This window comes from Anolis sagrei, chromosome 5 (genome assembly GCF_037176765.1).
Source record: "Anolis sagrei isolate rAnoSag1 chromosome 5, rAnoSag1.mat, whole genome shotgun sequence".
Classification (NCBI taxonomy): domain Eukaryota; kingdom Metazoa; phylum Chordata; class Lepidosauria; order Squamata; family Dactyloidae; genus Anolis; species Anolis sagrei.
The window spans coordinates 31,600,710-31,625,164 of record NC_090025.1 but is presented as its reverse complement, the minus strand read 5'-3'; the positions used below and the strand labels follow the sequence as shown (position 1 = coordinate 31,625,164).

The 24,455-nt window shown below is 41.9% G+C and overlaps 1 protein-coding gene across 4 annotated transcripts in view; it reads left to right on the top strand.

The window, feature by feature from the left end:
• The window catches only part of PITX2 (paired like homeodomain 2), an 86,824-nt gene that overhangs the window by 21,872 nt on the left and 40,497 nt on the right, over positions 1-24,455 (top strand). For 3 of the 4 annotated variants that reach the window (XM_060779085.2, XM_060779086.2, XM_060779084.2), the window contains exons 2-3: positions 512-567; positions 3,061-3,198. In XM_060779085.2, the coding sequence (XP_060635068.1) occupies positions 522-567; positions 3,061-3,198 (184 nt within the window). In that variant the 5' untranslated portion in view covers positions 512-521. The remainder of the gene's footprint in view (positions 1-511; positions 568-3,060; positions 3,199-24,455) is intronic. The other variant, XM_060779087.2, reaches the window with a different exon arrangement.

The window sequence follows — 24,455 nt, the reverse complement described above, 5'->3', positions numbered from 1 at the left end:
TGAAATATAAATAAATACAATCTTTGAAAGGGGGGAGGCTGTAGAGTTCAATTTAGAGAGGCAAGCCTCATCTCCTGGACTGAGAATGTTTGCATAAGTGTTTTAAGGAGAAACACTCCAGCATTTAAGGTTTTTTAATGGTATCAGAAGCGACTTGAGAACATACTGCAAGTTGCTTCTGGTGTGAGAGAATTGGCTTTCTACAGAGACGTTCCCCAGGGCACACCCGGATGTGTTACCATCCTGCTGGGAGGCTTCTCTCATGCACCCCGCAAACTAGAGCCCACTCCAGCATTTAAGGTGTAGAGAGAGGAAAGGGTTAGCTCAGAAGTCAATGCAGGTTTGCTCAGAAGTCAATGCGGGTTTGTTGTTATTCCATCCAGTTTTCCTACGCGGTTCTCGGAAAGGTGGTTAATTTGTCGCCCTCTCTTCTCGGCGCTTGAAGTGGTTGTCATGTATTTCTGCCATTTTGCCTGCCTGTCTTAACTCCGATACGTCTCATGTTTTGCAGATAACGGGTTATGGAGTCCAGCTGCCGTAAACTGGTCTCGGCTTGCGTACAGTTAGGTAAGAGAGACTTCTTTGATCGATTTTGCACTTGAGGGGAATGGGTTCGCGTCCTTCTCCGTCCTTCTGCCGTTTGGTTGGCTCTGCTTTTGTCCTGAAATGTCGAGAGGTTGCATCTACGCTGTAGAATTAATGCAGTTTGACTACCACTCCCAGGGTGGAACAGTTAGTTAAACCCTTGTGCTGGCAGGACTGAAGACCGGCAGGTCGCAGGTTCGAATCTGGGGAGAGGGCAGATGAGCTCCCTCTGTCAGCTCCAGCTCCTCATGCGGGGACATGAGAGAAGCTCCCACAAGGATGGTAAGACATCAAAATATCCGGGCGTCCCCTGGGCAACGTCCTTGCAGAGGGCCAATTCTCTCACACCAGAAGCAAACTTCCAGTTTCTCAAGTCGCTCCTGACACGACAGGGAAAAAAAACACTCCCATGATCCCATAGAATTGAGCTCTATAATCCGAAGTAGTAGGAGCCCACAGGTCGGAGGTTCCAATCGGGGAGAACTCCCTCTGTCAGCTCCAACTCCCCATGTGGGGACATGAGAGAAGCCTTCCACAGAATGGTAACACATCAAAACATTCGGACGTCCCCTGGGCAACGTCCTTGCAAACGGCCAATTCTCTCACACCACTCACACCACTTGCAGTTTCTCAAGTCGCTCCTGACACACATACACACAAGTTGAAATACAGTAGTATCAAACTGTATTAATTCTACAGTAGAGATCCCTCCCTTCAGTCTCCAAGGAGGAAGTGGATAGAAGGAACCGGAAGTGCACCAGCCTTGGCTGCATCTCTTGCTCTCCAACTCCAGCCAAGGAGCGTCTGCCCTAGAGATCTGTACAACTGAGGGCAAACCTTGGCTGTGTTCAGGAGACATGGCAGGAGAAGGAGTTCGAGACTGGCACAACAAAGTTGGGGGGTGGGGTTCTCAATGGGAGATGGAGGAGTGAGAATTCCGCCATTCTTCCCATTTAAAAAACCAATTTTCTAGTGTTCTAGAGAGAGAGAGAGATTCAGACAACACTTCAACTGAAAGGGACCTTGTAGCACCTTAGAGGATGAAAATTAAGTTGGTAACCCAAGCTTTGATAGACTTACATCGACTTCCTCTGCATGACGTTTTCTGTTCTTTTGATCACTTCGCTCTGGATGCCTCAACTGGTTGAAGTATAAAGTTCTTAAAATGCTTGAAACTTAGGGAGTGGAGAGAAATGTCACTGGATGCGTCTACAGTGGAGAATGAATGCCATTTGTGTTGTTGTGAGCTTTTAAGGCCATGTTCCAGAAACATTCTCTTTTAACGTTTCGCCTGCATCTATGGTAGGCATCCTCAGAGGTTGTGAGGTCTGTGGAAAGCTAGGAAAATGGGCTTATATATCTGTGGAATGTCCAAGGTGGGACAAAGAACTCTTGTCTATTGGAAGTAGGTGTGAAAGTTTCAAACTGACCAACTTGATTAGCATTTAATGGCCTAGCAGTTTCAAGATGTAGCTTCTTACTGCCTGGGGAAATCCTTTGTTGGGAAATGGTTAGCTGGCCCTGATTGTTTCTTGTCTGGAATTCCCCTGGTTTTTGAGTGTTCCTTTTTATTTACTACCATGATTTTAGATTTTTTTTAAAGACTGGTAGCCAGATTTTGTTCATTTTCATGGCTTCTTCCTTTCTGTTCTCCCACTACACAATCCCCACTACACAATGTCCCACTGGACATTCCACAGATATATAACCCCATTTTCTTAGTTTCCCACAGACCTCACAACCTCTGAGGATGCCTGCCATAGATGCAGGTGAAACGTCAGGAAAGAATGCTTCAGGAAACATGGCCATACAGCCCGGAAAACTCACAACAACCAGTTCATGAAAACCTCGGACAATACATTGAATGCCATTTGACACCACAGACACAATGCTATAGACTCCTGGGACTTGTAGTTTGGTGAGGCAACAACACTCAAGAAGAGAAGGCTTAGGGGCCTTGTAAAGCTACAGCTCCCACTAGTCCATAGCATTGAGCACTGCTGTTTATAGTTGTGTCAAATATAATTCTTTCGATTGTGTAGTGCAGGCATGGGCAAACTTCGACCTTGCAGGTGTTTTGGCCTTCAACTCCCACAATTAAGCGGCTGAGGGGGGAAAGGAAAGGGCCTGACGCCAGGAATTGTGGAAGTTGAAGTCCAAAACACCCCGAGGGCCGAAGTTTGCGCATGCCTGGTGTAGAGGCACCCTGTGAGGACAATGTCTTCATATCCTCAACTCTACAGGCATTTCCCACGTCCACAAATGTGACCACAGCTTGCTGTCTCCTATTATTTTTGTTATTATCCCACTTCCCTTTCCTAAAGGACACTCTAGCAACTCTCAAAACAGTACTATGGTTTAGAAATCCTTTCCTTCTCTTTAAACTGTCTTTCGCCTTCTTTCTCTGTCCTTCTCCCTTCTCTCTCTCTTCCTTTCCCCTTGCCTTTCCTCCTCCTTGCTCTTCTCCCCTCTCAGGGGTGCAACCTTCTGCCGTCGAATGCCTTTTCTCCAAAGACTCCGACTTAAAAAAGGGGGAATTCACGGATTCTCCCGAAGGCAGGAAAGAAGCTTCGGGCAGCAAACTGTTCGGCAGGCAACACGCCGGCGCCAACGGTGAGTCGAGCTATTGGCAGGTTTTGTGTCCATGCCCAGTGTCCACCCCTTTCCCTCGATGCCCCTAAAAGTGCCCAGGAGAGGTTATTGGGGTGCCGTTTCACCCCAAGACCAAGGCAAAACTTTATCTCGTGGGCAACCAGAATGGATTGGAGCCGGGAAGGGTCTGGGGAACGGGCATTTTTCTCTTGCTTCTCCCCTGTCTTTTCAAGCTTGCTTTCCAAACTGTGGACTCCTCTCCTCTGTCCGAGTGCCGTCTATCCGTCTCCCACCTTCTCTGTCTCTCTGGTTTGTTTTCCTCGCCTCTGTGGCCCTGAATGCGGTGCAACAGCGCCCCCTGCTGCTCAGGTCTTTATGGGAAATTCGTTCGCCAAGGCTGAGGAGTGAGTGCGGGGGTTTTTCCGTGGGAGAGGGGAAAAAACCCACGGCCAGGGACGGACAGGACAGTTTTGGGTCTCGAGGGGTTTACTCCCAGTATACCGCCATTCCTAATCAAATGATCATTAGAAAGAAAGAAAGGGAGAGAGAGATAAGAAAGAGGGAGAAAAAGAGAGGGAAGGAAGAGAGAAAGAGGGGGAGAAAGAAGGAAGAGAGAGAGATAATGAAGAGAAGAGAAGGAAAGGGAGGGAGAGGAAGGGCTAGAGGGGGAGAGAAAGAAAGAATGTAAAAGAGAAGATGAAGCGATAAAGAAAGAGAGTGAAGGGAGAGAGGGAGAAAGAAGAAAGGAAGGAATATAGAAAGTCAAGAAAAGGAAAAAATAGAGGTAGAGGAGATGCTAGAGAGGAAAAGAAAGAAAGAAAGAAAATGAGTCAGAGAAAAGAGAGTGAAGGAAAAAGAGGAAGAGGAAGAAGGAAGAAAGGAAAAGAGAGTGAAGCGAAGAGAGGGAAAGGGAGAAGGAAGGAAGGAGAGAGAGAGAAAGAAAATAAGGGAGAGGAAAAAGAGAGAGAGGAGAGGCAGGAGAGGGAGGGAGAGAAAGGAAGGAAGGAAGAAAAGGAAGAGATAAAAAGAGAGGACGAAAAAGAGAGTGAAGCGAAGAGAGGGAGAGGGAGAAATAAGGAAGGAAAATAGAGAGTGAAGAGAAGGAAGAGAAAAGGAGGGAGAGGAAGGGCTAGAGAGGGAGAGAAAGAAAGAAGAAAAAGAGGAAGAGATAAAGAGAGAGGAAGAAAAGAGTGAAGGGGTGAAGGGAAGAAAGGAAGAGGGGGAAGGAAGGAATATAGAAAGTGAAGAGAAGGAAGAAAAATAGGGGTAGAGGAAGTGCTAGAGAGGGAAAGAAAGAAAGAAAGAAAGGAGAAAGATAAAGAGAGAGGAAGAAAAAGAGAGTGAAGGAAAGAGAGGAAGAGGGAGAAAAAGGAGAGGGAGAGGAGGGGCTAGAGGGGGAGTGGAAGGAAGGAAGGAAGGAAGGAAGGAAGGAAGGAAGAAAAGGAAGAGATAAAAAGAAAGGGCGAAAGAGAGAGAGAAGAGAAAAATAGAGGGAGAGGAGAGGCTAGAGAGGAAGAGAAAGACAGAAAGACAGAAAGAATGAAAGAATGAAAGAATGAAAGAAAGAAGAGGTAAAGACACAGGAAGTAAAACAGAGTGAAGGAAAGAGGGAGAGGGAGAAAGAAGGAAGGAAGGAAGGAAGGAAGGAAGGAAGACAGACCTTGTAAATCCACAGCTCTTATATTCCATAGCACCGAGCCATGGCACTTGAAGTGGTGTCAAACTGCATTCATTCTACAGCGTAGATGCCCTTTATGTTGTGGCGATGCAACCCTCTACACACCCAGTGGGACCTTCCTCCGTTAGGCATAGGCAAGATTGCGATATCAGCGGTGCAAGTCTAGACCAGTCTAAGCAGCAGCGAATCCAACTGAATTGGGTCGGATGCCAGCAATCCAGAACGCCATGGCTCTGTTTGCAAGGCTTCTTTGGCGTCGGATTGCCAGATTGAAAAACCGGAGAGGGCTCAGGTTGGTTTAAGAAAGCGACATTTTCTGGCATGTCAGGCAACCTCTGTTGCAATCCCCTGTTCCAAGACAACTATGGGTGCATCTCCACTGTAGAATTAATGCAGTTTGGCGACAGTGTCTCAAGAATTGTGGAAATCCTTGGAGTTAAGCCTCCTCTCCCTAAACGTGTGGGTGTCTCCCAGCTTCCAAAACCGGTGCCTTTGGGTAAATTAAGAGATGATTAATCTGCCTCAAGGAGTCTCAGAATGCTTTGGGCGGCCCATTGCACTGAACTCAGCGGGATCTGGCCTCTCTGGAAGCAAAGGAGCTCAGGCTTTTCACATGGTCTGTGACCCCTTTCGCTCGCCTGCCTCACCGAGAAACAAATGTCTGTTTTTCTAAGCATTTATGAAGAGCCCTGGGTTTTGTACCTACATGTTCCATTTCCTGCCCCGCATCATATCCTTGTGTGTGTGTGTGGGGGGGGGGGGGGGGGATGTCCCTCTTTCGCTTTCCTCCAACCGGAAGGGAAAGACTTGTGCAAACATTGGAAATAGCCCGGCTTGGTTTTGTGTCCAGACTGCTTTTGTTCTAGTATTCCCATCCTGTGCGCCTTTTGTATGTTGACTACAATGGGACTGATTCCTAATTAAATAGTCGCAAGGATTAGACCCTGAAAAGCGCCCGCCTCCCTTCAGATATTTCGGATGTATACTTGAGGAAAGATGAGAATTTATGTATTTTGATACTTTATTGAATTGTTGTGAGTTTTCCCCTGCTGTCTGGCCATGTTCCAGAAGCATTCTCTCCTGACGTTTCACCTGCATCTATGGCAGGCATCCTCGGAAGTTGCGAGGTCTGTTGGAAACGAGGAGAATGGACACTCCGCACAGCATATTATCTGAGAACACAGAAATGTTGGACCACACTAACAACTACCATGTCAGGCTACACAGAGAAGCCATTGCAATCCACAAGCATGTGGACAATTTCAACAGAAAGGAAGAAACCAAGAAAATGAAAAAAATCTGGCTACCAGTATTTTTTTAAAAAAAAACTCTAAAATTATAACAGTAAATAAAGAGCAACACTGAAAAACAGGGGAATTCCAGACAAGAAACTATCAGGGCCAACTAACCACCTCCCAACAAAGGATTCCCCAGCCAGTAAGAAGCCACACCTTGAAACTGCTAGGACATTAAATGGTAATCAAGGTGGACGCCAATTGAAACATTCACACCTACCTCCAACAGACAAGAGTTCTTTCTCCCATCCTGGACATTCCACAGATATACAGTATAAACACCATTTTCCTAGTTTCCAACAGACCTCACAACCTCTGAGGATGCCTGCCATAGATGCAGGCGAAACGTCAGGAGAGAATGCTTCTGGAACATGGCAAACAGCCATAAAAACTCACAACAACCCAGTGATTACGGCCATGACAATATATTTAATGCTTTACTTTACCATTTCTCTTTGAAGGTTTATGGACATAAATAGAAGTCCAAAATCATAAAGTTTTCTTGAAGAAATTTATTAATTAATGTATTATTATTATTATTATTATTTCCAAAGTGTACACATTATAACATCACTATGTATATACAAGCCACCGACCAACAGTAGTAATTTTCCACTTTCCAATAACAGTAAAATACGTGTGTCTCATTTGAAAGAAATCTTCAAATGGGTGAAATATATTTAGAGGAAGGTTTTCCATTGCTGTCTTAGAATACATCAACATTGTTGAATTAATGCAATTCGATCCCACTTTCATTGCTATTTCTCAGTGCTATGGAATCGTGGGGACTACAGACTTTCAAGGTCTTTAGCCTTCTTTGTCAAAGAGTTCATGGCTCCCATGATTGCATAGCTTTGAGCCATGTGAATTAAAGTGATTTCAAGCTGCATTAACTCTGCTGTGTAGATGCAGCCAGAGAAAGGCGGACTTGCCCAAAGCTAAAGAGTAGGTTTAATGCGGGTTTGAACCGTGTTCTCCCCTAGGGCCCCTTCTATACTGCCATATAATCCAGGTTATCAAAGCAGATAATCCACATTATCTGCTTTGAACTGGATTATATGAGTCTACACGACCATACAGGCCCGTAGCCAGGATTTCGTTTCGGGGGGGGGGGGGGGGGGGCTAAAAAATTTTCAGGGGAAGTTTCGGGGGGGGGGCTGAGTTTCGGGGGGGGGGGCTGAGTCTGAGTGAAAGAGGGTCTAGCCTAGCAAACCTTTTGTATCATTACCCCAATACCCCCATACATATGGGATATATTGAGAATGGTGATCAAATCATGATATTAATAAACATAACAGTTTAAATAATGCACCAGTAAGGCCTTTTCGCGAACCACCATGAGAATTTCGGGGGGGGGGGGGGCTGAAGCCCCCCGAGCCCCCCCCCTGGCTACATGCCTGCGACCATATATTCAAGTTCAAAGCAGATGACCTGTATTTTATATGGCAGCGTAGAAGGGACTCTAGTTGTAGTCTAGCACCTAACAGCCCCCTCTAACCTAACTATTTTGGAATACAATTCCCTTCAACCCCAGCCAAAAGTCTGGTGGAATGGGGACTATAGTCCAAACAGGTGGAAGAAGAAAAACAGGTTTTGCTAACCTGTTTCCAGATGTGATCTAACCCAATTTTAAATGGCTCTATAATAAGCTATTCCCAAACTTTGGTCCTCCAAAAGTTTTGAACTTCAGTTCCCAGAAGCCTCAGGTACTTTAAGCCAATCACAGGGCTTCTGGGAGCTGAAGTACAAAACATCTGGAGAACCAAGGTTTGGGAATCCCTGTTGCAGGGATTCTGAATTAAAGATCCTTCGGATGGAAGTGGAAGAGGCTTTCATAGGATTCAGGTAGGATTAAATTACGCCCTTGAACTGAATTACGGGTGCATCTACACTGTAGAAATAATGCAGTTTGACACCACTTGAGCTGCTATGTCCCAATGCTATGGATTTGTAGGTTTCCAAGCATCATTGACGGGGATGCCTTTCCAAATATTTCTTCTTTTTCTTGTTGTTGTTGTTGTTGTTGTTTTTGTTGTTGTCAGCCTCCATATCATTTCCGACTAATGCTTTCTTGCAAGAGTGGTTCAGAGGTTGTTTTCCCCTGAGGCTGAGAGAGTGTGACTCATTGCCTAATAGGGGATTCAAACCAGAGTCGTAATCCACAGTTCAAAGCACCCCATCTCTCACCCTTGAAATAAGTGAGAAGTTCCACTGGAATGAATGGGGATCTTCTATCTTCAGTGAGTGTCGGATTTTTGAACCCGTGCCCAGGGTTCAATTTGACATTTTAATGGCTGTTTCTGCCGTGTCCATCTCTCAAAATGTCTCCTGCCTTTGAGCTTTGCGTTTTGATCCCTTAAGTCCTCGATCTGGGGATAGAGTTAGGAGATGTTAGTTTTAGTTTTTTTTAAGGCAACGAAAGTTGCTTCCTAAACTCTGAGTCAACATTAATGCCAGTTTCTAGATCTCAATTAGGGACCTGAATACTCTAAAGGGCATCAGATCCAATCTGGTCCTGGCAGCTAAGCAGGGTCAGCCTTGGTCAGTACTTGGATGGGAGACCATCAGTGAATCCTGCGTGCTGTAGGCAATATTTCAGAAGAAGGAACTGTCAAAGCTACTTCGGAGTGGTCTTTCCTAAGGCCCCTTCCACACATCTGCATAAAATACCACATTATCTGCTTTGAACTGGATTATATGGCAGTGTGGACTCAGATAACCCAGTTCAAAGCAGGTATTGTGAGATTTCCTGCTTTGATATTCTGAGTTATATGGTTGTGTGAAAGAGCCCTAAGTATCCCATATGAAATTCGGGGCTCTTCCACACAGCCATATAACCCAGAATATCAAGGCAGGAAATCCCACAATATCTGCTTTGAACTGGATTATATGGCAGTGTGGACTCAGATAACCCAGTTCAAAGCAGATATTGTGGGATTTCCTGCCTTGATATTCTGAGTTATATGGTTGTGTGGAAAGACCCTAAGTCGTTGTATATCGAGGAGTGATTTGAGAACACATAAACAGAGCAGATATCAAGACACTATAGAATCAATGCCTTCTTTGCCCCAAAAAGGAAGCAAAATTTTATAGGGGAATTTAAACTTCAACATTCAGGCTACAGTCTTATTCGCACACGGAACTCACTGAGGCTTAACCCTGAGTGGCCTCGCCTCGGATTCCCCTGTAAGATTCCTCACCAAGCATGCGGAACTGGTTGCTTTAATGCAAATATTTGTCTATATTATAAAGAAGGTTGTTAGGCGTCTCCGTATACAACACATTAAAGTTGGAGGAGAACCAGAGTTTCTTTTGGTGCTGCCTTTGCAGAAGTCAGCCCCACTGTATTTAGTACAGGGTTTAGTTTTTGCACACTCCCCTTTCTCATTTTAACAGCAGCAGCACCCACAATTCCCCAGGCTGTGGCTGGAATTCCTTTGTTTATTCCTCAACTTGAGGAATAAACAATTGTTGAATGGTAAACCAAAACATAGATAAATCCAATAGATTCAGTCGAGCTACTCTGTCTAGTTCTCAAACTGGACTAGTTCATATTAAATCAGTCACTGACCAATCCATGTGAGTTGTGGTCCTTTAAAATGACTTTTTCAAGAGGATTGTGGCCTGAAAGAGTGGCTTCACAAACCAGACCTCTGGGTGCATCTACACTGCAAAACTGATGAAGTTTGACATCACTTTAAGTGTGGCTGTGGAATCCTGAGAGTTGTAGTTTGGTACAGCAGCACCCTTTGGTATAGAAGGCAAAATACATTGTATTGTCGAAGACTTTCATGGCCAGAACCACTGGGTTGTTGTGAGTTTTCCGGGCTGTATGGCCATGTTCCAGAAGCATTCTCTCCTGACGTTTCTCCTGCATCTATAGCAGGCATTCTCACAACATCTGAGGCGAAACGTCAGGAGAGAATGCTTCTAGAACATGGCCATAAAGCCAAAAAAAAAAAAAAACCTACAACAGCTCAGTTGTGAGGTCTGTTGGAAACTAGGAAAATGGGGTTTATATAGCTATGGAATGTCCATGGTGGGAGGCTGTATGACCATGTTCCAGAAGCATTCTCTCCTGACATTTCTCCTGCAGCTATAGCAGGCATCCTCACAACCTCCAAGGCGAAACGTCAGGAGAGAATGCTTCTAGAACATGGCCATATAGCCTGAAAAACTTACAACAGCCCTGTTGTGAGGTCTGTTGGAAACTAGGAAAATGGACATTCCACACACATATATAAGCCCAATTTTCCTAGTTTCTAACAGACTTCACATTATCTGAGGATGCCTGCCACAGATGCAGGCTAAACGTCAGAAGAGAATGCTTCTGGAACATGGCCATTTAGTCGGGAAAACTCACAACAGCCCAGCAAAATACACTGCAACACTACAACTCCAGGATTCCATAGCCTTGAGCCATGGTAGGTAAGGTGGTGTCAAACTGCATTAATTCTGCTGAGTGGATGCATCCTTTGCTTCAGCATTTATTGCTCCCGTTTAGCACCAAGAAACTACATTCACCTATATATGTTTTTGGTGTTAGAGTCTTTTTCAATAGGAGATAACGGTGTTGTTGAAGTCAGTAGGACAGAAGCTTGGGCCCCATCACAGCCATATAATTAAGTTCCAGAACTTAGTTTAACAGTAAGGAACTCAATTATATGAGTCTACACTGCCATGTAATGCAGTTCCAACTACATCATTTGGCAGTGTAGATCCCTTCTTGCTTGGCCAAAGTTGGTCCGGTTTTTCAGTCTCAGGAGTATAATTCCCAGAATCTCTTAGCCAGTCGATATGGTTATTGGTTTTCCTGGAGTAGTTCAACCAAGTTCTGCTTTCATCAGACTAAAGATACACAATGACCAACTGGATGTTAGAAAGATCACAACTAGGATGTGATCAGAATCTTATTCTTCAAAGGAAACATATTGCCTCTGATTTTGGGGGGGGGGGGGGGGGGGTGAACAATATATATTAGCTATCATAACTACAATAAACCTGCATACATTTGCAAATGGAAGGCAAAATAACCACCCCAAGATGCAATGATAGGCAACAGCTTTAGTAAAGGGTTAGACAAATTCATGGAGAATGTTACTTCCTTGCCATGCTTTTGTCTGAATCACCTGCTGAAGTTAGCTATCATTATATCTTCATATGGTTAATTGTCCTCTCCATGTCCAAATGTCTGCCGGCTTTCATATACTATTTAACTTATCAGTTGAAACATAGAAAAAAACACTAGTTTATTATTATTATTATTATTATTATTATTATTATTATTTACAGTATTTATATTCTGCCCTTCTCACCCCAAAGGGACTCAAAGCAAATCAAAGAACACATATAGGGCAAACATTCAATGCAGTTATACATTATACTGTCTGAACATGTCTCCTTCTATGAACCATCAACGAGGTTAAGATCTTCTGGGGAGGCCCTGCTCTCAGTCCCATCTGCTTTGCAAGTGTGATTTGTTGGGATGAGAGACAGGGCCTTCTCAGTGGTGGCTTCCCAACTCTGGAACTCTCTCTCCAGTGAGATTAGATCAGCGCCTTCCTTCTTGGCCTTTAGAAAGAGAACAAAGATATGGTTATGGAGCCAAGCTTTTGACTAGTAAAGTAACACAATACAAGAAGTAGATATGGAATATGTGTAATCGACATCTGGAATGGCCTGGTCTACGAGTTTGGATCATGTGATTTTAATGTTTTTATTAGGTGTTTTTAATTTTTATACTTCATGTTTAAATGTCCTATTATCTTATGGTGAATTTGTCGTATTGTATTTTATGCTTAGTCGTATGCTGTTTGGTTTATGATTTGGTTTATGTATGTAAGGCATTTAATTTTGCCATTTTTTTTTGTAAACTACTTTGAGTCCCTCCAGGGGTGAGAAAAGCAGTATATAAATACTGAAAATAAACAAATAAATAATACATTGACAAGACAGACGACTGTACATAGATAGAGGTATATTTAGGATTTTCCATCTTTGGCATCTTGGAGCTTGTGCTTGTTCCAGCATTTTTCTGGCATTTCCTTATGGGTGCCTTAAATACCTCCCAGCTTAAGCGGTACCTATTTATTTACTCACATTGCTGTTTTTGAGACTGCTAGGTTTTAAGCTGAGTGAAAGGCCAGGAGCTCACCCTGCCCCGGCCTTCAAACGGTCAACCTTTTGGTTGGCAAGATTTATTACAGCTGGCAGTTAAACTGCTGTGCTAAAGTGAATACCTGTTTTATTTTAAACCCTATTTCAAAAACATAAGGCATAGGAAATTCCCATTTCAATCAATAGGTTCTATAGCTAGAACATATAGCACTTATATATTGAAAGATGCAATCCTAAATACACTGGTCCTAAGGATCTGGATCATGTTGACTTCTGAGAGGGTATTGCAGGGTATTGCAGGACTGTAATCTTAAAATTTAGATGTCTTCAATGCAACAAAGTAAACAACTACTGGAAACAGATTCATGTATACCCCAAAATGATGTTAAACACACATTTCAAAATGACACCACAAATGTACCTTTTGAACATACCTGATGAAAAAACGAGAAAGGAAATTCGAGAAAAAATGGTTTACATGACAATGGCATCTCAAATAGTAAATGCTAGACATTGGAAAACCTCAGAGATACCACTCTTAGAAGAATGGGAAAATACATTACAGATTTGCTGATATTATTATTATTATTATTATTATTATTATTATTATTTACAGTATTTATATTCTGCTCTTCTCACTCCAAGAGTGAAAAGCCTTTGAGTGGAAAGCCTTTGACAATACTATTAGAGAACTTTGTTAATGAATGGCATCCAATGATTCAACATCTCAATGTAAAATTAAACTAAAAATGCACATAGGAGATCCTATAAGACTGTAGACAAGGAGGAAGTGGATATTAATTTAGAGTCTATGATCCATTTATATGTATGTACTATTTAATAGAGGACTGTGACCCATTCAAGAAAATATATTATCTGAGAAATGATTATGAGACACTAATAGCTGGAAAGTATTGCACTGTATGCAGCAAACACTTTCAAATATCTATCTATCTATCTATCTATCTATCTAAATAAATAAATAAATAAATAAATATTTTTTTTAAAAAAATCCAGATGTTTTCAGATCAAGACTGAGGCAATATATGTAGGGCTTTATGATAACACCATCTTAAATGGCACTGGGATCTAATGTTCTAATGAGCAGAAAATAATACCAGCCATACTACAGAGATGTAGGTAAAGGTGAAGGTAAAGGTTTCACCTGACAATAAGTCTAGTCCTGTCCGACTCTGGGAGTTGGTGCTCATCTCCATTTCTAAGCCAAAGTGGAGTAGATGCCTCCAAGGTTATGTGGTCAGCATGACTGCATGGAGTGCCATTTCCTTCCTGCAGAAGCAGTACCTATTGATCTACCCACATTTGCATGTTTTCAAACTGCTAGGTTGGCAGAAGCTGGGGCTAACAGTGGGAGCTCGCCACACTCCTCGGATTTGAACCGCCAACCTTTCGATCAGCAAGTTAAGCAGCTCAGTGGTTGAACTTGCTATGTATAGGTTGTAGTACTATACATATCTCAGAAGGGAGCTCAACTGGGCTTACTCTTAGGTAAATGTGTATAGGATTGCAGCCTGAAGTGGTGCCACTAAGATCTTTAATTCTGCTCCCACTAGTGGAGTACATTTTATTAAACTTATTGGGATTTACTTCTGAGCCATCCATTTAGGACCTTACTGACTACTAAGAAGTCATCCTAAAACCTCAATTCCTATGCCACCAGATTTAATTTGACCCACTGAACTTCTTTCAAGGCTGGGCTTATTCTGGAACCATTGTGTGGTAAGATTAAAGAAGCAAGAGATTTAATTCATTTTTCTGATTTGGCACAGTTGATCAAGAATAAAACTCCTTAAATTCGGGGGTGGGGGGGTTGACTCTGAAGGATGTAAATGTAAGATGGGATGTATTGTGGAAGATGCTTGATTCTTCAAAATATGAGTTTAGAGGAGTTTAGAGTAGCTGAAGTCTCTTGATGGAGAAGAGAGGGGAAAAAACTTTTCATTATTGTTGTATATCCTGTTGTTCAGGTATGGTTTACTCTCAACATAATTTATTATTAAAGTCACGAGATGCAATGTAAGTAGGTCTAGATATGCGTAAATGTGATACAGGGAGTAGGAAGTGAATATGGGAAAACTTCTTATCCAAAAAGTAACTTTTCCAAGCTTTTTTAGCATCATATTTCCACTTTTGAGTCCAATATTAGATTCTAAAGGCTTTTGCTTGGGAAAATATTCCAAAGACATTAATAGTCCTTGCTTTCAAGGAAATTGTTAGGAATATTTTCAAAGGATCCTGAAAATGAGCAAACAGATTGTAACACTTCAAGTCTGGGTGCTGAGATTTGGGCACTTTCAGGTTGCACTCTTTTTTCTTCTTCCTTTTAATTTAATAATTTCCTGGAGGCCATCTGTATGAACATAAAGCCTTTAATTAGAAAGACTTAAATTGTGTTTTTCAAAACAGGATTCATGAGGTCGCATTGCTTTTAAGAAAAATGTTTTTTAACAAACCACAGAAAAAACTTGGAGGCATAATCTAATACTGTGTAGATAATCTTTCTCCATCTTGCAGCAAATCCAATTTATAATCCTAAATTAGAGTAGACCCTATTAAATCAATGGGATTTACAGAAGTGTTGAATTACTTTAACAACAGTGACATGCATTATATGAGTCTACATTGCAATATAATGCAATTCAATAAAGGTAAGAACCAGCAACTTCAATTGCCCCCCCCCCCAAAGGAATACAGCCAGTGGAGTGTGATATATAAACAACTTATGATATAGTACAATATATTATATAATACTAACAGTATAATATACTGGTAGTATATTATATATATTATGATATATATATATAGTACAATATAATATATAATAATAAAATAATAATTGTATATTATATATTACATGTAATATTACCGATATTGCAGTATGGTGGTATAGTACAATACAATACTAATATTGTGCTATGCTAATAATATAATATAGTATTTATTTATTTAAAACTTTTGTATCCCGATCTTTTCTACCTCAGTAAAGGGACTCAGCAAGGCTAACAGCAAGGATCCAATGTTAACAATACAATCTAAAACATTGTACATCAACAATAAATTAAAATACATATAGACTAAAATACATACAAGCCAGTTCGTCAAGATAAAATCATGTCCAACTCAGTCCACATATGTGGTCAATAACTTTAGTCAATTGCCAGTCTCCACCATCATCCTGGGAATGCCTCGGTCCATAGCCAGGATTTCACTAGCTTCCTGAAGCTCAGGAGGGAGGGGGGCAGATCTGATCTCAATCGGGAGAGAGTTCCATAGCCAGGGGGCTACCATAGAAAAGGCCCTGTCTCTTATTCCCGCCAGACACGATTGTGAGGGTGGTGGGACCAAGAGCAGGGCCTCTCCAGAAGATCTTAACAGCCTTGATGGTTCGTAGGGGAGAATACATTCGGATAGGTAAACTGGCCAGAACCATATACATGTAATATTATATACATATAATATTGATGATGATGATGATGATGATGTAGGGTACTATTTTTTATTTATTTATTTACTGTATTTCTATACTGCCTATCTCGCCGGGGGAGGGGGGGAGGGGGGGACTTAAGGTGGTTTACAACATATTAATGGCAAAAATTCAATGCCAACATACAGTATCACAAAGAAACGATGATAACTAGTTACTACATATAACTTTGACTTAAAATCATTAAAACCATTAAACATAAGACATAAGTCATTCTAGTATAAAATTTAAAATCACATAATCCCCAAAATACTACTAATAACACAATATAATAATATGTAATAATATTGTAATATAATACTAATATATTAAATATAATCCTGCTGATAATATATAATAATATATAATGATAATACTGTTTTAGTATTGTAAATTCATATATTTTAAGTTGTAATGTTTTTGATTGTGAGCCGCTTTGAATCTCTGTATGGAGAGATAAAGCAGGATATTAATTAATTAATCAATTAAGAAACTACATTATATAATAATAATAATAATAATAATAATAATAATAATAATAATAATAATAATAGATTGGGCACAGGACTTGATTCAATTGGTTTTGAATCAACTAGATTTGGCCTTAGGATTCCCTGAATGAACCTGAGCAAAGTTTGGAAATTTCTTTGCAGCTATAGTTTCTCAGTCCTAGGGATCTGGAAATTGTATTCTAGAAAGTTAATTTTTCCAGACATTCTAAGGTCATATAATTTACCTTTACATGTTGTATTAAAAAGGGGGAATTCCAATCAGACTACCATGGCGCCCCACATGTTGTGTGTCTCATTTGTCCAACACCAGCAACTGTCTATTGATTTCCTCTGTTGTTCCAAAACCAAGGAGCCCTTAGTAGAAAGGTGGAAAGATAATTGGATCACATCCTTGGTTAGACTGCTGCCTCTGCAGTTTCTATCCCAACAGGTGAGAGGGTGTAACCAGAGATAACCTGGGGCTAATTTTCAGGTGCAATAAAATCAAAAGATTTATTTAATATCTCAGGCAGCACATGTTCTTCAAGTCATGAAAAATGAGAACATACTACACCAGAAATGTTTTTTAAAAGAATTCATATGCCTGATTTATAGAGATAAGTCAAAGAAAAAGAACATTGCAGAAGCAACATGTAAAAATGCAACAATTACACAAAGAAAATACTATTGTAACCATAAAGGGGGCGGGGGACTATTTCCTACAGAGGTTAAACACACAAAGACATTGCAATTTAATGTTTACTAGCGAAATAAAATGAATTTAAAGGAGTTAGGCCATCAAGCAAAATAAATATCTGAGAAAAAGATTTCACCTCTGAGATGCTATGTATGTGGGCAAAAAGTGTTGGATTTCATGACTGGACTGCACAAGTCTCTTGTGTCGTCAAGTCTCCCTGCCTCAATGAGTAGCTAGATTACAGATAGGATTAGGCTGAGGGATTGCTGGCCCTGTGGCCATTCACCACCATTGTCTCTTCTGCCTTTTCTTCCTCCCAGTGAAGATGCACATTTTGCCTCACTTTTTAGGCAAAATGTAGCTGCGTGGATTTTTAAAAATTTTTGACCTATTTACTTTTTTTAGAAGATGAGATTGAGTAAACTAGTTAGCTCCAAGACCTTTTTTATCTAGAATGTATTTCTTTTACTTCAATAAATATTGTTGAACCTAAAGTTCTGACTCTGCAATCCTGTACCATTCTAAGAAATAGAAGCTTATCACAGCTCATCACATGCAAGTTTCTGCTGGTTATGAAGTTTCCTTCTGGTAGTCTGCTATATTTATGGTGGAATCACCATAATTGGAGATTATTTTTGAGCCTAACAGCTCAGATTCCTCAACAAAAAGACCTAGTCAAAAATACTCCCAGGGCCCTTCCACACAGCCCTATATCTCAGAATATCAAGGCAGAAAATCCCGCAATATCTACTTTGAACTGGGTTATCTGAGTCCACACTCAGATAATGTGGGATTTTCTGGCTTGATATTCTGGGATATTGGACTGTGTGGAAGGGCCCCCACTCAAAGGAAACTGTGGGCCATTTCACACAGACATATAACCCAGAATATCAAGACAGAATAACTCACAGTATTTGCTTTGAACTGGATTATCTGAATCCACACTGCCATATATTCCAGTTCAAAGAAGATAATGTTGGATTTTATTCAGCTATGTAGAAGGGGTCTGAGAAAGATATTACTAATAATGTGATGAGGCCAGAACTTGTGGGATGAAAGATAATGATGAAACAAATATAAATTTAAATGAAATTGGGAGAAAAAAGAAAAGAAAATGAAAATGCTTGGGAGAAGGTTGAATCTATTTCTAGCAGCTCAGGAGTCAAAGATCCAGCCCCAACAAGCTGGCTTGGGAAGAAATGGCCCAGAACAGCCTCAAAGCCAAGGAGAGGCATGTTCAGAAGAAAGAAAGCCCTTCTTCTTTCAAAAGGAGGCAAAAAAGAAAGAAAACTAAGGCCCTGAAGGCCTCAGAGCAGGCAAAATCTGCTCAGGGAAAAAAAAAAAAACAACAACAGAGCTGAGCAGAAAAGAAAAGATTAAGTAAGGAAAAAAGGAGAGAAACTGAGCTCCCCTCCTGGGGTGCACCCATTTCTTGATCCAATGATATCCCTAAAAAAAATTATTGGCTTCTTTCATCCTCAGATGCTCCCTGGAAGTTCGCTACTGAATTGGTGACTGACCTAATTTCAGGAAGGTGTTGCAAACATTCCCTGCAAAACAGGTTTCTATTGTTTTAAGAACCTGACTTAACCCTCAGCAATTTGTAGGGTTCAGGAGAATATCCCACACTCATGGAGTGACTGAAAGGCATTCCAAACTCTCTCCCTCTTTCCCATATGATTATATTTTGCATTGGAACATATTTTGTGGGCATAAACTGTCTTTTGCTGCATCTCAGACTCTAAGCAGCTAGAACTTGATACCTACCTGAAAAGACAGGCCAACTTGTAAATCAAAATGTGTCATTCTAGAGAAGGGGTTTTCAACCTGTGGGTCCCCAGGTGTTTTGGCCTTAGACTCCCACAAATCCCAGCCAGTTTACCAGCTGCTAAGATTTCTGGGAGTTGGACACCAAAACATCTGCGGACTCAGAGGTTGAGAACCACTGTACTAGAACATCCTTGTATTCCCTCCACCACTAGAAGCCAGAAAATATTTTGGTTGTGTGCCTTCAAGTCCTTTCCAACACATGGTGACTCTAAGGAGAACCTATCCTAGGGTTTTCTTAGCACCTTTTCTCAGAGGAGGTTTGCCATTGCCTTCTTTTGAAGCTGAGGAAGTATGACTTGTCTAAAGCTACCCAGTGGATTGGCTGGTTGAGCAAGGCTTCAAATCCTGGTCTCTCAAGCACCTGGTTCAAATGCTCAAACCATCGCACAATACTGGCCTATAAAAGGTTCTTGCACATTATCCATTTGTTTGGTCTATCCTCATTTGAAAATATAGCAAACTAAAGAGCCTTCTAGGAATCATGATTTACCAAGATTGAAACCTTAGATTAACACACTAAGCCAAAACCAGTTTGTACTTAGAAGTGACACTTGCACCTATACCAGGCATGGGCAAATGTCGGCCCTCCGGTTGTTTTGGATTTTAACTCCCACAATTCTTCAGTCTATCAGCTGTTAGAAATTTTGGGAGTTGAAGTCCAAAACACCTGGAGGACTGAAGTTTGCCCATGCCTGACCTAGACATTCATTGAAGTATCTAGACTGCATTGTTAAGGTGCTTAAAATGAGATTTTCCAGCAAGCAGGATCAACAGAGTGCTGAGTCTGGACTGGAGATCCAAGCAGAAAATCCTCCTCCATTATTATTACTTTAGTTGAGGAAGATGAGCAAGAATATAACTACTGTCTTGATAGACCAGACTTAGGTTATCAAATTCAGCTTTGTACAATAGCTGACCAGATGCCTCTTAAAACCTCAACAAGGGAGGCATGAATGAAGCCAGCTTTTCTTGCACAGCTTTTTTTTGTCCATTTCCCAGGCTCTTTTTCTCCCTCAGCTTTAGGCAGAGATGGACTTTCTCTGAACAGAAAGTTTCCAATATTTGTCCTTTCTCTCGCCTTCTTTCCCTTCCTCTCTGTTCCTCTCCTCTTTCTCTCCTGATACCACTTCTCTTGGACCTCACAGAACAATTGTGAAAAATCAAAGGCTATTAGAGAGCACTATTTGTACACTATTAAGATCATTTTGAAGAAGAGTAAGCCTGGCACAAAATTTGCTTCCTGCACAGCAAAACCACCGGAGTTAAAGTGTGTAACATCCAAAGCCAGCAAAGGGATTTAGAAAATTGTGGTACATCTTCTCAAGGTAGAAGTAAAATAATAATAATAATAATAGTCCTAAGATTTCTTGCCCTTTCATAATTCCCCGTCTCGTGGTAGGACCAGCCTTATGAAACAGATTTCTAGGGGATGTTACAGATAGCTTGGTTGTGTAGAAAGGAAAGGAAACACACCTGAAATTAAAGTGGTTTTGAGCTCTAGGTGTCATTGGGAGCATCTAAACCAATAGTTCCCAACCTGTGGTCCGTGGCCTATCCTGATGCTAATTAAATATGGTTTTCTGTGGGCAAGCAAATGGGACTACTGGGTGGCATATGTTCTGTATCAGAAACTAGAGCTGATGTGGTCTATCCAATGCAATTTTATGAATCAGCACCCCAAATAACCAAACCGAATCTAAAGTTGACCAGAAACTGACTAGTGTAGTAACCCTTTTGGTACTAATGTTGGAGAGTGGTCCCTGGTCGAAGTAGTCCCTGGTCAAAAAAAGGGTTGGGAACTACTGATCTAGACTGTAGAACTAAGGCGGCTGGACATCACTCTAACTGCCATGGCTCCATGCTATGGAATCATGGGAGTTGTAGTTTGATACAGCACCAGCATTCCTTGGCAGAGAAGGTTAAAAAACCTTGTAAAACTACAACTTCCACTGTTCCACAGCATTGACTCCTGGCAGTTAGAAGGATGTCGAATTGCATTAATTCCACAGCGTAGATGCATTGGTTGCTGTATTCAAGGCTTGAGAGAGATTTCCCTGAAACAGGCTGTTAGAGGATTGAAAGAAGGGGGAAGGAGAGGAGAACAGGAGGGATGGAGGCGAGAAAGAGAAGAAAAAGCGGGGAGAGACCCGATTTGAAGCTCTCCAAAGGCTGCTGCGCTAAATCACAGGCAGGCCAGGCAGGCTGGTCTCTCTCTATCCCTCTCCAGCTGATGGCGTCTAATCCATCTCCTCTTCCCTGCTCCATCTCCTCCGCCATCCAGTCCAGTCCCACGTTGCCCCATATGGCGTTACCTGTAGCTCCTGGTACACACGTGCGCGCACACACACACACACATTGCGGGAGGCTCTCCTCCTCCTCGGAGCTTAATCTCTGCGCTCTTCGGTAGCTGAGCTGGGGAGGGGAGAAATGTGTGCAAGGCAGCTTTCACCGTGAGCAGGCATATCCTAATGGCACAATCCGAGGTCTCCTTAATCCTCTCTAAAAAGCTTTGTCGCCTTCCTAATATTGACTGAATGGGTAATTAATGGCTCTTCATCTGGGCGAACCAGCAGTAATCCCGGGGAGGCAGAAAACCACAAGACAAAAATGTAAAATAATTAAATTAAATTAAGAAAAATAAATAATAATAATAAGTAAAAGAAAAATATAAAAATATAAGAAATTTAAAATATATAAATATAAAATAAGGCGATCTAAAAAAAAAGTAGTCATTACCACAACAAATCCGTGGACACAGGGAAAGATGGGCAGAGACGGGGGGGGGGGGGCACTAAACAGCCAAACAGCAAAAAGGACTCCGGTTTCTCCAGAAAATAATACTCCTTCCCGTATTCGTGGCATCCCCTTCCCTCCCTCCCATTTAGGGTAAAAGGGTGGCTTTGTTTGTTTGGTTTCTCCATTGGACCGTGGAACCTTTGAGAGAAAATTAGTTCTTCCAGACCCCGCACCAGAGACTGGGAAAACAGAAAGAAGAGACTCTGTTTATTTCCGACTAATGAACCACCCCGGAAAGCGATTTCAAGGAACACCCACTAAGGACGTTTGGACAAGGCTTACGTGCATCTTCTACACTGTAGAATTAATGAAGTTTGACACTACTTTAACTGCCAGGGCTGAATGCTGTGGAGTCATGGGACTCATCCTTTTACAAGGTCTTTAGCCTTCCTTACTACACCAAACATAAAAAATGAACAAAATATGGCTACCAGTATTTCTCCTGCATCTATGGCAGGCCTCCTCAGAGGTTGTGAGGTCTGTGGGAAACTAGAACAAATAGGGTTATATATCTGTGGAATGTCCAGGGTGGGGGAACAAAAAGGAAGAAAGCATGAAAATGAACAAAATCTGGCTACCAGTATACACACACACACACACAATCATAACTGTAAATAAAGAGCAACACTCAACAAAAACCAGGGGAATTCCAGACAAGGAACAATCAGGGCCAGCTAATCACCTCCCAACAAAGAATTCCCCCAGGCAAGAATAAGCCAGACCTTGAAGCTGCAAGACCATTATTAAATAAATTAAATTAAGAAAATAAAAAATAAAAAGCAAAATAAAAAATGAAATAATATAAAATATAAGAAATCTATTCAGCAGTGGAACTCTCTGCCCCGGAGTGTGGTAGAGGCTCCTTCTTTGGAAGCTTTTAAACAGAGGCAGGATGGCCATCTGTCGGGATGCTTTGAATGCCCATGAGGTCTCTTCCAACTCTATGATTCTATGATTCTGTATGCTAACCAAGGTGGCCAATTGCAACATTCACACCTGCCTCAAACTAACAAGAGTTCTTTCTCCCACCCTGACATTTCACAGATATACAAACCCCACTTGCCTAGCTTCCAACAGACCTCACAACCTCTTAGGGTGCCTGTCATAGATGAAGACGAAGAGTCAGGAGAAAATGCTTCTGGAATATCAGCTCGGCAAACTCACAGCAATCCTATAACTCTTGGGATTGCATTGCACTGAGCCATGGCAGTTAAAGTGATGTCAATCCGCATTAATTCTGCAATATAGATGCCCTTTCATAGAATCTGCCTTGCTCAGCAGTGGGTTTCTATCCTGGACTCCAACTCCAGCGCCCAGACCTCATCCATCCTGTTGGCTCTTCCCAAAATCCTCCAGTCGGTGCTGAGTCTGGCGGTTCTGTGTCCTGTAATTCGAAAAATAACTTTCCCAAGCTTTGAATTGGGCAACAGGCCACAATTTAATGTAAGGCGTTATTACAGCAGTCTTCGGAATGCTGTCTTCTGTTCAGGAGATGAAGGAGTCCACGAAACACTCACCAAAATAGTCCTTTCACACAACGCAGTGAGGGCACTCGGGTGGCACTGAACCCATAGAAATGAGTGCGGAATGGTGCTCTAATGTACGTAAATATTTTTTTCCCTGTCAGGAGCGACCGACTTGGCTTCTGGTGTGAGAGAACTGGCCGTCTGCAAGGACGATGCCCGTTGGCCGTGAACTCTGTCAGTTGGAGCTGACAGAGGGAGCTCAACCCGCTCTCCCGCTATCTGTCAATCAGCAGCAGTCCTGCCCGTACACGGGTTTAACCCATTGAACCACGGAGCTCCATGCCATTAATGCATTACTTACTTAGGCGATCCCTCGAGTAAGATTGTCCTCCAAGTTAGGTGTCTTGGCGGCGTGGAGCCCTATTCTTGACCCACATGTTCTCCTGCAGTGAGGGCATCAGTTTCCAGATGAAATGCGGTCCAGTTGGGGTTGGCTCTCTTTTAGCCCTCCATTCATGCCTCTTCAAATTCTACAGCACTGCTGGTCACAGCTTACCTCCAGCTAGAGCCCTCAGGGGCCAGGGCCAATTAATTCATTAACTGCTGAGAGGAGCATAGAATTTAAGCCACTCAATGATAAAGGTCATTAAATCATTGGTGTGTTTCTCACTGAATAACTACAGCACCTTGATACCACTTTCACCGCCATAGCCCAAACCTATGAGATACTGTTATTTATAATCTCGAGAAATATTTAGAAATTTCTGCCATGGAGCTGTAGTGTTTTACCAAAATATACATTCCAGGATCCCATGGGAGGCAGTCATGGGACCAAGACAACAAAAGGCATCCCATATGTGTCTGCCTAAAATCGAATATCACGAGCAAAGGCCCTGTTTATGTCCCATTACCCTGTTCTTAAGTTGGTGGGCCTATTGGTCCGTAGCTGCACCCCATGAAACTACCTCCCATGGAGTTCAGGTAGGCTCCATCTTCTCTAATTGACTTTGGGGGGGGGGGGTATTTGGGTGTGGCTTAGAATCTGAAATATTTTCTCTGGATTTTTTAAAGAGAGGAGTTTGGACTGATCTAGATTGGATTGTTTTAGTTAAAGAGTGTGATATCAGGTTTGCATCACTTCTAGGGCCCTGGTGGGTCGAGAAAAGCAGGGGAAACAAATGCTTTCATTAAGTAAACAACTAAATGACTATTAAAGTGCTGTAAAAGATCAGGTATGCATCAGGCCTCTTCCACATAGCTGTATAAAATCCACTTCGAACTGGATTATATGGCAGTGTGGACTCAGATAACGCAGTACAAAGCAGATATTGTGGATTATCTGCCTTGATATTCTGCGTTATAAGGCCCTAGTGGGTCGAAACAAATGTCTTCACTAAGTAAACAAATAAATTGCTGTTAAAGTG